Below are 18,677 nucleotides of genomic sequence, written 5' to 3' on the forward strand. Positions count from 1 at the left end.
AAAACAAGACAACAAGTTCCGCTTGTCTAGAAAATCCTTCTTGATTTAAGAATTTTTAGATATTTTGGCTGGAAACAAGAAAAAAATTCTAAGTAAAAAAAGCATTTTTTACCTAAAAACTATCATTTTCTGCCACCAGATAGGCTCAGGACACAAAAAACATCATCAGTGTTTGCAAACACAAAATTGGTCTATTCATCCAGTAGAGCATTTGTAAAGTCAGGCACTGATGTTGGACGAAAAGCCCAAAACAGTGTCCAAAATGTTTTGGTATGCTCACGTATTAGGATTTCCCCTTACTGAAAGTAAGGGTCTGTAGCCCAACCCCTGAAAAACAGCCCCTTATTATTACATCCCTCCTCCATCAAATCAAGCATGATTGGTGACTCCACAGAGCAGAGTGAACCTAGATTTTACATACCTGTGACAATGAGTCTGATTGAAACACCTGAATTCAGTGATTAAGAGGTGTGTCCCAAAACCTTTGCCCGTAAAGTATAGTACAGGATAGGTAGGGGTTTTGCACTTTTGCCCTCTGTGTGTCTGTAGCAGCACAGTGTGTGTGTTTCCAGTAGAATTGCTCCATTGTGATCATGAGCATCTTCAGTCACTCCAGAGCTGTGTCATGCTGCAGTGTTTGGTCACGCTGCCGAACGTTAATACCACTTTTGTTGTTGTTTATTTTTCATAGAATGAGGGCAGTAATTATCCTTTTGAGTCATGTTGCAGTTAAACAACATCTGAGTCTGAAACCTTCTACCACCACCTTTCTATTCGATCAACTGTGCATTACACAGATAATGATTTTCTGTAATCCTCAATGCTGTTCTTGTCCAAAAAAAACCCAAAAACTAATTACTCACACATTTCCACGTCAGATGTATGTAGGTGATGCACAAGTGTCTCTCGCACTGTGATAATTCACTGCAGCTGGAGTCTTTTATCACAGCTGATGATATGATTGTTGTGAGAGAAAGCACCTGCAGAGAGGTAAAATTAATCCCTCGGCGCAAACAGTAACCGTGTCAATATTGACCATATTGGTTAGAGCCACCATGACGTAGTCGCCATATAATGGCTGCTCTGGAAGGACAGGGAGGCACTGAGTCAACATGCCGTTTCCTTCCCTCGACCTCGCTGCAACCTCAGCTGCACAATAGAGCTGAACCACGCTCACAATGCAGGCCCGCGATAGAAACAGCGCTGACATTTGTCTGTGCAAGAAAAAAGCCATTTTAAGGCTGTGCTGGGTCAGTGATTAGTGATAGCGGTTTCGTATTGTTTAAAAAAAATTTCTTGCTTTGGTTACTTAAAATGGCCTAGTTTAAGGCCAACTGAACTAAACCAAACTAAATTAAACTGAAAATAACATAACATAAAATAAAATAAAATAGAAATTAAAGATTCAATAAAATACATTTTAATAAAGAAATAAAACAATTAAATGATTTATTTTAAAAATATTAAAGTAGTATATTTAAGCCTCATAAACAGCTCTAAATTCATCTGGCTAAACTAGACTAGACTAGACTAGACTAAAATAAAATAAAATTATATTAAATAAAATAAATAATATTATTGAAGAAATAGTAGTCTCTATTTATTTATTTATTTAATTAAATAAAATGACTTTCATTATAAATTATATTATATTATATTATTATATTTTATTATTATTATTTTACTTATTTATTTATTTATTTTTCATTTTTACTTTTTTAAACCAATCAAGTGGCACATTGTCATTTCATTGGCTGGTTGTATCAACTGAAGGCCACAATATTACATTCAATTTTAATAATAATATTTAAAATAGATGCAAATAAACAAATGCCTGAAAAGGGTATTTTTTCTTTTATTTATTTATTTGTAACTTTTTAAAACCAATCAAGTGGCCCATTGTCATTTCATTGGCTGGTTGTGTTGATTGAGGGCCACATTCTCTAAAAATATTGAATTAAATTTTTATATAATAATATTTAAAGTAGATGTAAACAAATAAATGCCTGACAAATGTCTTTGTATTTTATTTATTTTTATTTTTTCATTTATTTTGCATTTTAACCTTGTTTAAACCGAAGTGGCACATTTTAATTTCGTTGGTTGTAAAAATCTTAAATTAAATTTTAATAGTAATATTTAAAACAGATAAATAAATAAATGCCTGACAAATGTCTTTTTATTTTATTATATTTATTCATTTTTTTTTTTATATTTTATTTATTTTTTTATTTTGCATTTTTACTTTTTAAACCAATCAAGTGGCACATTGTCATTTCATTGGCTGGTTGTATCGACTGAAGGCCACAATCTTTAAAAATATTACATTAAATTAAAAAAATAATATGTAAAATAGATGTAAATAATTAAATGCCTGAAAAGGGTATTTTTTCTTTTATTTATTTATTTGTCATTTTTTTTAAACAAATCAAGTGGCACATTTCTTTGGCTGGTTGTGTTAATTGAGGGCCACATTCTCTAAAAATATTAAATTAAATTAAAATAATATTTAAAATAGATACAAATAAATAAATGCAAATTTCCCTTTTTTTTTTTTTTTTTGCATTGTAACTGTTTAGACCAATGAAATAGCACATTGTCATTGTCATCAAAGATTGAGCGCCACAATCTTTAAAGATATTAAAGAACATTTTAAAAATCATATTTAAAATAGCTAAATGGGTAAATAAATAAATGCCTGACGTCTTTTTTGTCCTTTTGCATTGTAACTAAACCATTCAAGTTGGCAAACTGTCATCTCATTGGCTGGTTGTGTTGATTGACAGGTGCTGTGGCCAGTGCGCTGGTTAAGCAGAAACTGGCGCAGGTGATTCTGAAGAAGCAGAAGGCGGTGCTGGAGAGGACCAACTCCAACCCTCTGAGCACCCCGTCCGTCGCCTACCGGTTAGAGACACCGCTCATTAATCACCCACAATTGTTTACGTGCATACAGACTTGTTCTTTTACTTAGATTTTAAAATAAAAGTCTTGTGTGTTCCCACAGAGAGCTGGTTCCAGATCCCAGCGCTCCTGTACAGGCGCTCCTGTCCTCCACAAAACCGTCTCTCAACGAAGGGCCCGACGAACCGCCGCTGAGACGAGCAAGTATGTCACAGTCACACGTACATATAAACAACATCACATGACAGTTCATTCATCAGAGCGTGAAAACATCTACGTACAGATAAGAACGGGCGGCGCTGTGAGAGGCAGGGCCTGTCCTGCAGCAGGTGTGCTGTGTGGAAGCGATCCAGCGCCGCTGCCCCGTTCAGACACACTCCCAGCGCCTCAGTCTTCCTCCAGGCAGCACTCTGTTAACAAGGTCTTGCGTAACTTCTCAATTACCTCTGAAAGCAGAGAACACTCCCCTGTCAGCCCCACGGCCAAAACAGCGCGGCTCATTATGTCATAATAACTCTGACTGGACGTCCAGTTACTCACACGAAGCCACAGAGTTTAAAAGTCTTTGTTCTGCTTTTGTAGTGCTAATCGTCAACATAATTATTGCTCATACTTTTATGGGTTAAGGATTTGCTCTAACCCCGTAACTTTAAAAAGCCTGTTCACATGCACCAGCACAAATGAGCAGCACAAAAATTCAGCCCGATTTTCACATTCGATTTGTCTTTTCAGACCGATGCAGACGGAGTGAATGAAAATGCAAATTCACTCTCTGACAGTACGTGAAATACAGAAAATAAATAAATAAAATAATAATAAATGGCAGACAGACTGAGTGAAATTGCAGATTCACTCTCTGACAGTAGGTGAAAAATAAATATAATAATAATAATAATAATAATAAAATAAAATGAAATGCAAATTTACTCTATGACAGTAAGTAAAAAAAATAAAAATAAAAAAAATAAAATAATGAAATTGATTTTATTAAAATGAAATGAAATAAATTTATATTATTTAAATAAAATAAAAATGCAAATTCACTCTCTGACAGTAGGAGAGATAAAGAAATTAATAACATAATAATGTTAAATAAAATAAACAGCGGACAGACTTAATGAAAATGCAAATTCAATGTCAGATATATTGGTCAGATATAAAAATGTAGTAAAATATAATAATATTAATAACAAAAATGGCAGAGAGACTTAATGAAAAATGTCGATTCACACTGGTAGTAAGGGAAAAAGCAAAAAAGAAATAAAAAGGATTGGATAAAATTAATAAATAAAAATAAAATATAAAATAAAATATATAAAATAAATAAAATAATAATAATAAATGGCAGACAGATTGAGTGAAATTGCAGATTCACTCTCTGACAGCAGGTAAAAGGGAAATAAAGAAATAAAAAGGATTAAATAAAATTAATAAATAAAAATAAATATAAAATAAAATGAATACAATGTCAAATAAATAAAATAATAATAATGAATTGCAGACAGACTGAGTGAAATTGCAGATTATAAAGAAATAATATGAATAATAAAATGAATAATAAAATTGAACAGAAATGCAAGTGTGGGCTCTTACAGTCAGTAAAAACAAATGAAGAAATAAAAATAATTGAATTAATATTATTAAATGAAATGAAAATGCAAATTCACTCTGACAGTTGGTGAAATATAGAAATAAAATTAACAAAGTAATAAAGTTAATAAAATGAAACTGAAATGCAAATGTACGCTCTGACAGTCAGTGAAAAAAAATAAAGAAATAAAAATAATTGAATTAATATTATTAAAATGAAATGAAAATGCAAATTCATTAGTCAAATGTAGAAATAAAATAAATAAAATTAATGAAAAAATGGCAGACAGACTGAATGAAATTACAGATTTACTCTGACAGTAGGAGAAAAAAAAATAAAAAAATAAAAAGAAATAAAAAATTAAAATTAATAAAATAAAATGAAAATGCAGATTCTCTCTCGGACAGTAGGTGAAAAAGAAATCAAGAAATGAAAAGAATAAAATAATACAATTATTATTATTAAAATGAATTGAAAATGCGCATTTATCTCTGACAGTCGGTGAAAAAGAAATCAAGAAATGAAAAGAATAAAATAATATTTTAAAAATGAAATGAAAATGCAAATTGACTCTCTGATACTGGGTAAAAAAAGAAATAAAAAGAATAAAATAATACAATTAATATGAAAATGCAAATTCACTCTCTGAAAGTGGGTAAAAAAGAAATAAAGAAATAAAAAGAATAAAATAATACAATTAATATTATTAAAATGAAATGAAAGGAAGTCAAACTGTATTTACATGTTTTCAAACAGCAATTCAGATTTTTGTATTCATGATACACCAACTCCCTCTGTTATTCATTGTCACTTGTCACGTCATGTGACAAAATAGGTATTTTACTAAATGACAGAGATAAAACAGGTGCACAAATCCTCTAGACTTGCATTAAGAAAGGGCCATAATCATAAATATGGACCAGAATATGATTCTGGAGACTTTTTTTCAACTTATGGCAGTAAACAATCATGAGGAAAGTTAGTGACTCTATCAGTGTGTTTTCAGCGCAGAACAAAATGTTTCGCAGAACAGCCAGTTTCAAGTAGTCCTCGAGAGAGTTTCCAAATACTTGACCTGTCCACTTCATATCAGCTCAGCGGCGTCTGTCAGGTTCACTTTGTACTCGACGGTCAAACGCGGAAACGTTTAACGTGATGCTGAGCAGAGCCGTGTCATTTACTGGTAAAGATGAGTAAGCACAGCTGTGGAATTACAGTTTTCAGCACGTCCTCTGCCAGAACTCAAGGCCGATGGTGTAACAATGCTTTTAAAATGACAAAACGATTACCAGGAAGTACAGGAGAGTTTTCAGAGCCTTCTTCTTTTCTGAACCAGCAACAAAAGCGCAGAGCTGTGACTGTGTGATCAAACACAGAGGAAGTAGATGCTACGTTTGCATATAAATAGTTCATATACGTCAAACAGACATGTGCAAAACTACATCTACATCAACTAACTGATGGGTCACATGAATGAGCAGTCGAAGAGTTGCTCTTAAAGGGATAGTTCTCCCAAAAAAGAAAATTTGGACATCCAAGATGTAGGTGACTTTGTTTCTTCAGGAGAACACAGACGAAGATTTTTAACTCAAAGAGTCTGTCAGTCGTATAATGGCTACGAAATCTCTGAGAGTAAAAAAAAACAAACACAAACAAAACCAAATTAAACCCTGCGACTCGTGACGAATCACTGATGTCCTAAGACACGAAATGATCAGTCTGTGTGAGAAACTTTTTACCTCTGATTCACCGCCGTGTCCTACTGCCCTGAGCGCATGCACGGCATCTGACGCGTGACGTGTACGCGCTCTGGCGTAGTGTACGTGATCTCTCTGTGCAATGAGTGACGTATAAGCGCAGATCGCTTCAGGACATCAGTGTATCGTCACAAGTCGCAGGGTTTAATTTGGTTTTGTTTCTGTATGTTTTTTTTTTTTTACTCTCAAAGATTTGGTAGCCATTGACTGCCATTATATGACTGACAGACTGCGACGATTAGAGTTAAAAATCTTCATTTGTGTTCTCCTGAAGAAACAAAGTCACCTACATCTTGGATGCCCTGGGAGTAAGCAGATAAACATACAATATTCGGGATAGTTCACCTCACAGACATCATTTACTCACATTCGTCTTAAAAACGAAATATTTTTAATGAAACCTGATGGATTTCTGTCTTTTAAAAGGCAATTTTACCTCAACTTTGATGCTTCAGAAAGTTTATGAAGTCATTGTAAGTAATCCATTTGAATCAAACGGCAGTGTTGGGGGTAACGCATTACAAGTAACGTAAGTGATGTAATAATATTACTTTTTTCAAGTAACTAGTAAAGAAACGCATTATTTTGAATTTCTAAGAAAATATCTGAGTTACTTTTTCAAATAAGTAACGCCAGTTACTTTTTCTCCCCATTTATTGATTGACAAGTCTCCTGTGGGGAAACTGGGAGTAAACATGATGTTACTGTATTCTAGACTAAATGTGAACATGCATTAATTCATCTCACTCACAAAAAACAGATTCAGTATAAAAACAGTGAAATGCAAACTCAGAATATGACGCATCTACTGTAGCCTACGTTTTCGCTGTGTTCACCCCTCATCACACCACAGCTGTTTCCTCCAGGGAAAATGAAGCACATTAACACATACTTTATAAAGCGATCCTGTAGCCATTTTCATTTGAAAATTTAACTTTCAATTGTTTCTAGTGCATGTGGCAAAGAGGTTTGCATACTTCAGCTAAGGAAAGAGGCTTGTACTAGAAATGCAAACAGTAAAATGTTGTATTTGTACAGTAAACGTGTGTGTGAGATCAGAAAGACTTGTATTTGGCTTATTCAGTAATCAAATGTTATACCTATCTATACAATACAGTGCAATATTGCAGTAAGTATAGTATACCACCCCTATTAGTCAAACATTTTTTATTTTATTTATTTATTTATTTATTTAATTTTTGTTATTATACCCTCACTGGGGGCTGAGCCCCCTAAAATGAAAATCCTAGAATCGCCCCTGTTGAACATTATAACAATTTGCTTTATTTACCGGCGTTATTTATAAATGTAATAATTTTGTGCTTATTTGTATTTAACCTAAACTACAAGTAGCATTAATGTAGACTTACATACCGGTAGCCTATCTAAATATGATTTTATAATTTTATGCTATATTGACCTACCTCATTACCCTCCACTATAATGAGCAGCAATAAACTACGTTTTGGTATTTTTTAATGCCTAGTCATACTTCTGTGGATATTTTGGTGAAAGTAACTCAAAAGTAACTTAAAAGTAGTGTAACGCATTACAATTCAGAGAAAGTAATATTGGAATGTAACTAATTATTTTTAAAAGAACGTAACTAGTAATATATAATGTATTAGATTTTGGAAGTAACTTGCCCAACACTGTCAAACGGCTATAATCCAAGTTTTCTGAAGAAACACGACTGCTTTATCCACTTTAAATCTCAAGTGTTGACTTGAGTTCTTACAGCCCGTATACGTTGTCTGTGAGCATATGCTGGTTGTTTGTTGTTGTTACAGTATGTAGATTTTATTGATGGTACCTTATGTTTCCATTTACACGTGTCGTTGTTATATGTCATCATGAATCGCAACTTTTTAAACAGGCCATTGATTACGCATCAACACATTGTTTGTCAAATCAGAAAAAAAAGGTGTATTGCATATACTACAATTGAAACTTAAAGTACAGCTGTGTTGCCAAGTCCTTAGTTCTCACACAGAATTGGGATACATTTACACTGTTGCCAAGGGTTGTTTTTCATGTCCGCGGGTTGAAGCAACTCCAACAATGTGATATTAAGCCCCTGGAATGCTAATTTTACTAGGGGAACTCTGCCAAAAAATGTGTACTTGAACCCTGGAACATGTTTTTTACTAGTTTTGAGTGGCAGTTGGGTGGGTTTTGTTGTGAAAACCTGGCAACCCTGAAGTACAGGAAATGATCTAGTTGACAGCTAACTAACTTACCTGACTGAAAACTTATTTTTGGTTGTTGTTTTGTTCTTGTTGCAGCCTCAGAGCCCAACCTGAAGGTGAAGCATAAATTAAAGAAGCACCTGAACACCCGTAAGAGCCCGCTGACCCGCAAAGAGAGCGCGCCGCCCACCATCAAACACCGCGTTCCTGATACGCTGGGTAACTACACCAACACACTATCTCAACTTTTTCATATTTGTTGTTATGATTATACTTTTTTTTAATCTAATTTTGTCAAATTACAGTTGAGGTCAAACTTTTACATTCCTCTTTCAGAATCTGCAAAATATTAATTATTTTACCAAAATAAGAGGGATCATACAAAATGCACGTTATTGTTTATTTAGTACTGACCTGAATAAGATATTTCACATAACAGATGTTTACATATAGTCCACAAGAGAAAATAATTTGAATTTATAAAATAGTTGAATTTATAAAAATGTATTCTTAATTCTGTGTTGTTACCTGAATGATCCACAGCTGTGTGAACAGTTAAACTGCCTGCTGTTCTTCAAAAAAAAAAAATCCTTCAGGTTGTACAGAGCATTTTTGTGTATTTGAACCCTTTCGAACAATGACTGTATGATTTTGAGAGTTATTTTTTTTACACCGAGGACAACTGAGGGACTCATATGCAACTATTACAGAAGGTTCAAACATTCACTGATGCTCCAGAAAGAAAAAAGATGCATTAAGAGCCAGGGGTGAAAACTTTTGAACAGAATGAAGATGTGTACTTTTTTTTTTTTTTTTTTTTTTTAATTTAGTACTGCCCTTCAGAAGCTACAGAAGATAATTATATGTTTCCCAAAGGACAAAATAAGTTAAATTTCCCCTGATCTTCAAATTCAAAAGTTTTCACCCCCCAACTCTTAATGCGTCGTATTTTTTTCTGGAGCATCAGTGAGTGTTTGAACCTTCTGTAATAGTTGCATATGAGTCCCTCAGTTGTCCTCAGTGTGAAAAGATGGATCTCAAAATCATACAGTCATAAATGGAAAGAGTTCAAATACACACAAATGCTGAAAAACTAAAGAATTTGTGGGACCTGAAGGGTTTTTCTGAAGAACAGCAGCCAGTTTAACTGTTCAGGACAAACAAGGGAAATATATGAAACTATACATGAAAAATACAGAGGAAAAGATATAGTTGAATAAAGTCATTATTTTAGTTTTCTTTGTGCACAAAAAGTATTCTTGTAGTTTTATAACATTGTGGTTTAACCACTGATGTCACATGGATTATTTTAACAGTGTACCTACTATCTGGGCTTTGAACGTGTCAGTTGTTGTCTATGCAGGATCAGAAAGCTCTTGCATTTAATCAAAAATATCTTAAATTGTGTTCTGAAGATGGACAAAACTCATGAGGGCGAGTAATTAATGACAGAATTTTAATTTTTTGGGTGAACTATACCTTTAATACCTTTACTGATGTATCATCCATGTGTAAACTGACAAATTGTGTGTGTTGCTCTCAGACTCGTCCCCCAGCAGCAGTAGCACTCCAGTATCCGGCTGCAGCTCTCCAAACGACAGTCTGCCCAATGAGAACGGAGTTCTGCCCGCCACCGCCAGCCTGTCCCATGAGGTAACAGTCGTCACACTCCCAAAATGCACTCCTCAGCCCAGTCTCTAAGGTGTAGCCTGGCTTCCTTATAATGGGAATTTCTTGTAATGCAATTATAAATCCTAATAATTATGGAAAGTGGCTTATTATGTAATGATGTAGTCAGTCGTTGCAGTTTAAATGAATTTAGCTTCTCCCTTTTTTAAAAAATATTTTTTTTTTTTGTGGGGAGGACAAATTCCCAGCCGCACGCACGCACACACACACACACAGAGGCATGATGGGACAGTTCTTGAATATTCCTCTGGTGGGAGTTGTTTGTTCGGGGCGTTTGTTGAGAAACCGGAGCTCGACGGGGCTTGTTTCAGGAGGTTCCTGCTTCGCGCCGCCCTTTGGCATAATGACATGTTTTAAACAAAGACACTGGAGAAGGACAGCTGCAGGCAGCTGCCAGGACACCCAATCTCCCGTTTCCATCCAAAGCCTCCTTGTCGCTTTATTACTCCACGCTCCTCCATTTTTGGGCTTGCATAAATGCACAGCTCTCTGATGGGTCGCCCACAGGAGCTCCGTCTGCTCGCACGCAAGAGTTGATCATGGGAGATTTTTTAAACTATTCTGTTAAGGGTCAATATTTTCCACAAGGAAATTAATGTCTGGGACATTTTTCAGTCAACAAAATATCACTGTTATTGAATCGATTGAATTTAGTTCTCAACTGAAACTTTTATTGTTGATTATTATAAAAACAAATCAGCATCAAATAGCTATTATATATATGCAAGAATAATGCTTTGCAGAAATAAATTAAAACATATAATTAAATAAATGCATAAGAATGCATATTATAAATACAAAATAAAAACTTTTTGTTAAAAAAACATTTCATATTAGCAAATTTTATACAAAACTAGGCCTTCTGAGAGCAATAGTAATCGAACATTTCAAATGATCAATGACAGATGCAAAACAAATGTGACCCTGGACCATAAAACCCGTCATAAGTAGTATGGGTTTATTTGTAGCAATAGATAACAATACATTGTATGGGTCAAAATGATGAGTTTTTGTTTTATGCCAAAAATAATTAGGATATTAAGTAAAGATCATGTTCCATGAGGACATTTGGTAAATTTCCTACCATAAATATATCAAAACTTAATTTTTGATTAGTAATATGCATTGCTCAGATCTTCATTTGGACAACTTTAAAGGCGATTTGCGCAATTTTTTTATTTTTTATTTTTTTGCACCCTCAGATTCCAAGATGTCTAAATCTCAGTTTCAAAAAATTGACCCTTATGACTGGTTTTGTGGTCCAGGGTCACAAATGTAAAATGTTAAATATCTGGGGTTGTACTTATGCCACTTTTAGCTGCATTTTCCCCTAATTCCTGTGTAATTTTTGTCTCTGGTGTGTGTTTGTGTTTCAGGCTCAGAGGCTGCTGTTGCAGGACGGCTCTTTAACTCACTTCACGGTGCAGAATCCCTCCAGTCTCCCCACCATCACGCTAGGCCTTCCCGCTAACGCCAAGGTATCGCAATCAGCACGACAGCCCTTTTTTTCTTACAGTCAATGATCAGTAATGCCTCACGAGTATTGCACAACATCAGATAATCAGGTTTTTGGAAGTAATGTCATATTAGTTGGAAATAAAATATTTTTAAAGGAGTGCTTATTACAGCAGTAATATACTTTAAAACAAGGTCTCCAAACTTTTTAATACGAGGGGCCAAATGGTATGAAGTGTCAGTCTGTCAGTTAGTTTTTTACAATTCGGCCTGGTTTTGGCCATCTCTGCTTAAAAAGTACATGCAAGTGCGAAATTCATGGTAATTGCAATTAAATGAGAATACATTATGGTAGGTTAAATAAACATTTCTATTAATCATGTAGAATTATTTATAGAGATACTCCAGTTACGATTTTTAAACACTTATTTGTGGCCTGATTGGTGCCAGTTCTACTACCTTTTCTTTTGAATTTAAATCTTTATTACAAGCAGTCTGGTTGTTAATAAAGAACTTTGTTTTCCTCTCTCCACAAGTGCCATCTATTATTGCCTTGTTTATCTAAAAGTGCTCTTTTCTTTTAAACCTAGCCAAAAACCCATATGTGTTGACTGTGAAACGCAGTAAACTTTAATGATATGCATTTATGGTGTAATTATGACATTTTCGTGTCAGTCCTTGTTCATATGCAAACAATGCACTGTCACTTTAACTCTGCGCGTGCAGCACAGACTCAGTGTGGAAACGATCTCAGATACACCGCTCCTGGAACGCACTGCCAGTCTGCAACCGTGTGCGAAAACCACTAGAACAGTGTTACATGTTTTGCTGGCTCGTGTACTTACATTATCCCAAATGTTTCCAAGAATGTTTAAATCCAGAGAAATAGGCAATTTTAACTAGTGTAACGGATCATGTCCTTGCATCGCCTGCCGATGACGTCACACACCCTCAATTTTCCAGTTTTATTTTGTACAAAACACAGAAACCCCAAAGACACTTTAATATGCTATGCATTTTATTAGACAGGTGACGAACGCACAGAGTAGCAAATGTATCTAGTATGATAAAACAGCACTGCTTTTTCCTACATACGCATGACCTGAAGAAGTGGAAACACTCGACTGTGGCATTATAAAAGCTCCGCACTCGTCTGTCATTAGCAATCGCTCTAGCCTCCTTGTTCACTTCCACAACTTTCAGCCCCACCCTGATTCATACTACAGTGTTTAATACATCAGCTCATCCATGGACATGATTTCTGCCCAAGTCCTGACGGATTGCATCTAGGGTTGCCAGGTTTTTACAACAAAACCCACCCAATTGCTATTCGAAACTAGCTAAACTGTTAAAAATCACATTTCAGGTTGTAAACTGTTTTTTGTTGGGGTTCCCCCCTGTAAATTCCCATTCCAGGGGCTAAATGTGATGTTACTGGGGTTGCTTCCATACATACCTATGGTTTGTTCAACCCACGGACATCAAAAACATCCCACGACAACAGTGTTAAAGTAGCCCAAGTAGCCCAATTTCAATATGGATTGCATCAGCTGTGAGGATAAGGACACTAAGTTACCCTGTAATCAAACTACGCCTTTGTTTCATTGTTTTGTTTTGAATATGCACCATCTAGTGATGAAAATTTACATATTGTGCCTTTAAATGTAGGACTTAAGTACATTTGTGACCCTGGAGCACAAAACCACTCATAAGGGTCAAATTTTTGAAATTGAGATTTATACATAATCTGAAAGCTGAATAAATCAGCTTTCCATTTGTGTATGGTTTCACCTTTAAAGTTGACCAAATGAAGTTCTTAGCAATGCATATTACTAATCAAAAATTAAGTTTTGATATATTTACGGTACGAAATTTACAAAATGTCTACATGGAACATGATCTTTACTTAATATCCTAATGATTTTTGGCATAAAAGAAAAATTATAATTTTGACTCATGCAATGTATTTTTGGCTATTGCTACAAATAAACCCCAGCGACTTAAGAGGTTTTGTGGTCCAGGGTCACATTTCATAATTACTTCTATTTTCTTTGAAATATGGTTAAAGTACTGCTGAATGCACTGACAAGCATTTTATGATAAACTAAAATATACTTTAACGTCATTTCTGTTGAAGCTTGTACAGGTATGTCATGCATTTAAATATATTTGCAGTTACACATTTGTGATTATGAAGTTTCAGATTAGTACATTTAAAATATTTTAACTTTAAATGTAATACTAAATTACACACTACAGTTAAAAATATAATCAAATAATTTACATGTGCTGTAACTTTAAAGTTAGTACTACTTTAAAGCATGAAAAAAAGATGATTAAAAATGGTTAAACTTACTTTAATATAAAACTTTTATTTTGACATTGCAAAGTGTAGTTTTTTAAAAGATTTAAGTTAGATGTTAACTTTATTTCATTAATATTAAATAATCTGCAAGCAGTTTTTTTTTTATAAATATACTTTTAAGATTTGAAGTACCCTTCAAGTGCACATTTAGTATAGTTAAGCACACTCCTTTTTCACAAGGGATGTTACTCTTTGAATTTACATTATAGTTCCTGAGTTATGTTTTTAAAAAAGGCAATATGCATTACTTTTCTGTTTATAAAAATAATTATAATACAGATAATTCAGCTCCTGGATGATGAACAGAATTGTAATGGACTGAAAATTGTAGTGGAATGACAAAACTACATGGCTCCCATTATAACTAACAAATCTGTCAACACTGCAAGCTGCAGAGCATCTGTACAGGGGTGTAGGCTAGCGTTTCGTGCTGGCTATGCCAGAGAAAACATTCAACAACAAAAAAAAAATAATAATACCACTTTCAATTTTTTAAATCACCCACAAGTGAATAGGAAGTTCAGCCAGCTAACATGAGAACAAGTAAAACAAGTTGCTTTCCATATAAAAGTAATGAATTAACACACTGGTGCTCAACATCAAGTGTTGACACAAAACAGTACCAAAATTGTTTGATGGATTCATGCTCTTGGCACCCAATGATTCTCTACGTAAAACATTGTGCTTGGCACAGTCCGTGTCCTCATTGCAAGTGAACTTGTATTTAATGCATTCTGGTTTAATTATTTGCATTCACTATTCTTTTTAACACTTGAGACCCATTTATAATCACTGCAATGCACTTTATAGGAGTAATACATCATAAAATAATATTCATGCAAGTATCATAATCAAGTATCATTAGCTATTTTAAGGCTAATGTTTAACTCAAAAGCTGTATAATAAGCTGTATTCTTTTGTGGTGTTGTGTCTCCAGGCAGAGAGCGAGTTGGGTTCGCTGAAGCTGGGTCGTGTGCCGGTGGTTCCAGGTGGGTCTCCGGTGCTGGTTCCTCTGGGTGTGGAAGAGCAGACTGGACCGCTCATACAGCCCGTCCTCATCCTGGAGCCCTCTGGACTCGTACACACCCCTCTACTGGCCGGTAAGAGATCTGAACGCAGTCTAAATCAATGCTACTGAAGTACCATATGATGTGGTGTGTGCACCATCTAGTGGTCACTGCTTGAAACAACAGTCTAGCTTCTGGGAATAACGTGTGACAAATTATTTTCAGAATATAAACTAGTTTTATTTATTTGTACTGATAGTGTAAAGACTATTATTCTTTTTTAGAAAGAAATTAGTGTATACAATTTTACAACAGAATACAGAAGATCAGAAAAAAGTATATAGAGTACCATTCAGAAGTTTGGGGTCAATATGATTTTTTTTTTTTTAAAAAAGATTTGAATGCTTTTATTCAGCAAGGACACATTGTTTTTTTTTTTGTTTTTTTTATGATTTTTTATTTTCTTCAGTGGTCAAACAATATATTAAATTTACAGATAATGAAATGTTTTGTGAAAGTAAGATTTATTTTTAATTAGATTGTGTCTTTTTTCTTTTTTTCTTTTAAAGAATCCTGAACAAAATTATCATGGTTTAAAAAATTAAATAAAATAAAATAAAAAATAATTAAATTAAGTTAAATTAAATTAAATTAAATAAATAATAGAAGAAGCAGAAACTGTTTTCAAAACTGATAATAATTAGAATAATATTAGAATATTAGAATGATTTCTGAGGGATTGAGTAATGATGCTGAAAATTTAGCTTTGATCACAGGAATAAATTACATTTTTAAATATATTCAAATAGAAAACAGCTATTTTATATTGTATTAATTATATTGGTATGTTTACTTTAATTTTTAATCAAATAAATGCAGCCTTTATGAAAAAAAAATGACTTTCAAAACATTCAAAAATCTTACCTTTTGAACTTTTGACACAGTATTGTATATTACGCTAACATTTACTTTATTTTATAATTTTTCATACTTTGTTTTAGTAATACTACCTATGTTACTTATCATTAGCAAGTAAACAAAAACTGGACAGTCTAACATTTAAACACAAAAACTGATGTCAAAAAGGTTTATAAGTCATATTTTTTTCTATTTATAATTCATGTACTGTGTTCACTGAGTTCATGATGACATATTAAAATCTACTGTTGTATTTAAGCCATTGTGGATCATTTTACATGTTTATTTTCTATTTTTGCATGATCTAAAGTATGTGGCATGATATTTTGATATCCATCGTGAATATTGTGCTTTCATCTCCTTCTGTTTTTATGAAAGTATAATCAGATTTGTCCCTGCTGCTTGTGATCAGTTCCAGGTCTGGGTCCGGTTCCCCTGCAGTTCAGCACGTCTGGTCCTCATAAGCCGCTGAGCCGTACCCGCTCCGAACCGCTGCCCCAGAGTCCCCGTGCGCTCCATCCTCACCTGCTCCAGCAGCAGCAGCACAGCGCTCAGCTCCTGGAGAGACTCAAGCAGCAGACTCACCTGGGCAAGGTACAAATCACGATAACACGATGGTTTTTTGGCATGCCGGACTCAAGTCTGTTTATTTGTTTTTTTGTAGTCAGGATAGGAAAAAAAAAGCATGAAATCTGATTTATTTTGTGAATCTTATCCAAACCACGTTCATATTTGATCCGAAAAAACGCAATTAAAATCAGATTCTGGAAACGCTTTTTTTGTTTTTTGTTTACGCAAGATGTGCCATGTCATATAAGTTTGTGGAAGGAGGATTAAAACAAGTGTGTGGGATTGATCAGGATCTCTGTCTGTGTCCTGCAGCTCATGTCGAAGTCCAGCGAGAAGCCTCGTCTCCGGCAGATCCCGTCAGAGGACATGGACTCCGAGGAGGTGGGGCCGTCAGCGGGCGACGCCCATCAGGGCAGGGCGAGGGCGGAGTCTCAGAGAGAGCTGGAGAGTCAAGACGAGCAACTCAACCTGCAACACACCCTCATTCTCAACCAGGTTAGACACAAACTAGCGCAAACATGCATGAGAAGTGTAAGCCGTACACGTTTTATTGTGCAAAAAGGTCTGCCTAAATGTTATTACACAAAATGTGAAAGTTGCTTGTGTAAATAAAAAATGAAAAAGATTAAAATATTAAACAATCGTGTGTGATGAATGTCACAAAATCATTTAGAAAGAAGTCTCTTGTGCTCACCAAGGCTGGATTCATTTGATCAAAAAATACAGTAATATTGTGTAATATTATTACAATTTAAAATAGCTATTTTTATTGTTATATATTTTAAAATGTAATTTATTTCTGGGATCAAACCTGAATTTTCAGCATCATTATTCCAGTCTTCAGTGTCACATGATCATTCAGAAATCATTCTAATATGATGATTTGTTGCTCAAGAAACATTTATTATTTATTATTACTATTATTTTTTTATTATCAATGTTGAAAACAGTTGTGCTGCTTCATATTTAAGAGGAAACTTTTTTCCAAGATTCTGTAATGAATAGAAAGTTTAAAATAACAGCATTTATTTAAAATAAATGTCTTGAGCAGTTTAATTCATCCTTGCTAAATAACAGCATTAATTAATCAATAATTAATAAAATTTAATTTAATGAATTAAAAAAGACTTACTGACCCCAAACTGTTGAACAGTACAATAAAAATATATATACTAAAAGTAATACTAAAAAAAAATCTATATTTATTTATTATTTATTTATTTGTGTGTTTGTGTGTATAAATATACAAATTATATTATAAATATACATATATATATTATGAAGTATACAAATAAAAATAAGAAATAAAATAAATGGAAAATATATATAATTATTAATTATTAATTGTGTATATATATATATATATTATTATTATTATTATTATTGATTATATATATATATATATATATATAAAATTTACTAATGTATTATTAAAATGGCAAGTTGTGTTTGTTAACATTAGTTAATGCACTGTGAATTAACATGAACTAACATTAACAAATAAGATTAATAAATAGTGTAATAAATGTGTTTTTCATTGTTCAATTATGTTAGTTAACACATTAACTAATGTTAACAAATGACACCTTATTGTAAAATGTTAACAAAATATTATATTTGATTACAGATGTTTATCTGATGCAGCTGGAGAGTTTTTTTTTTCATAAAACATCCTGAAATGTTTTCTTTGCAGTCACGTCTGTGGGAAACGCAAAAGCAACTCCAGCAGCTGCGCAGACAGACGGCTCACATGGAGACACTGGCGGTACCCATGATGCTCGGCGGCGCACACCGGCCGCTCTCTCGTACGCAGTCGTCTCCAGCTTCCACCTCGCTAACGCTGCCGGACAAAGCCTTGCCTCTCACCACGGCACCAGAGCCGCCCCAGAGCCAGCCGCGCTTCACCACGGGTACAGAGTCTCTGCTGATCAAACGTCCTTCTGCACCAGATTATACATTCACACTGACTGAAACCTCACTGTAATGCAATGTGTGTGTGCAGGCCTGGTGTATGACTCCCAAATGCTGAAGCACCAGTGTACATGTGGAGACAACAGCAGCCACCCAGAGCATGCTGGGAGGATCCAGAGCATCTGGTCGCGCTTGCAGGAGAGGGGCCTCAGGGGCCAGTGTGAGGTATGTACAGCCTGCACTTCCTCTCTTTTCCTAAAGGGGGTGCTAAATAATCTGTCCTACCAGTATTTTCTTGAACACATCCACATTAAATCCAGCCCA

General features: G+C 34.3%; 2 protein-coding genes across 6 annotated transcripts in view; one reads left to right on the plus strand and one right to left on the minus strand.

Annotated features, from left to right (window-relative positions):
- The window catches only part of hdac7a (histone deacetylase 7a), a 129,607-nt gene that overhangs the window by 76,661 nt on the left and 34,269 nt on the right, over window positions 1-18,677 (plus strand). For 4 of the 5 annotated variants that reach the window (XM_051096163.1, XM_051096165.1, XM_051096166.1 and 1 more), the window contains 10 exons: window positions 2,787-2,904; window positions 2,987-3,105; window positions 8,535-8,657; window positions 9,982-10,091; window positions 11,504-11,605; window positions 14,885-15,047; window positions 16,285-16,466; window positions 16,755-16,937; window positions 18,136-18,352; window positions 18,445-18,578. In XM_051096163.1, the coding sequence (XP_050952120.1) occupies window positions 2,787-2,904; window positions 2,987-3,105; window positions 8,535-8,657; window positions 9,982-10,091; window positions 11,504-11,605; window positions 14,885-15,047; window positions 16,285-16,466; window positions 16,755-16,937; window positions 18,136-18,352; window positions 18,445-18,578 (1,451 nt within the window). The remainder of the gene's footprint in view (window positions 1-2,786; window positions 2,905-2,986; window positions 3,106-8,534; window positions 8,658-9,981; window positions 10,092-11,503; window positions 11,606-14,884; window positions 15,048-16,284; window positions 16,467-16,754; window positions 16,938-18,135; window positions 18,353-18,444; window positions 18,579-18,677) is intronic. The other variant, XM_051096164.1, reaches the window with a different exon arrangement.
- Window positions 1-18,677, minus strand: part of mitfb (melanocyte inducing transcription factor b) — a 226,781-nt gene that overhangs the window by 40,253 nt on the left and 167,851 nt on the right. The window lies entirely within an intron of this gene.

This window comes from Labeo rohita, chromosome 23, assembly GCF_022985175.1.
Source record: "Labeo rohita strain BAU-BD-2019 chromosome 23, IGBB_LRoh.1.0, whole genome shotgun sequence".
Lineage (NCBI taxonomy): Eukaryota > Metazoa > Chordata > Actinopteri > Cypriniformes > Cyprinidae > Labeo > Labeo rohita.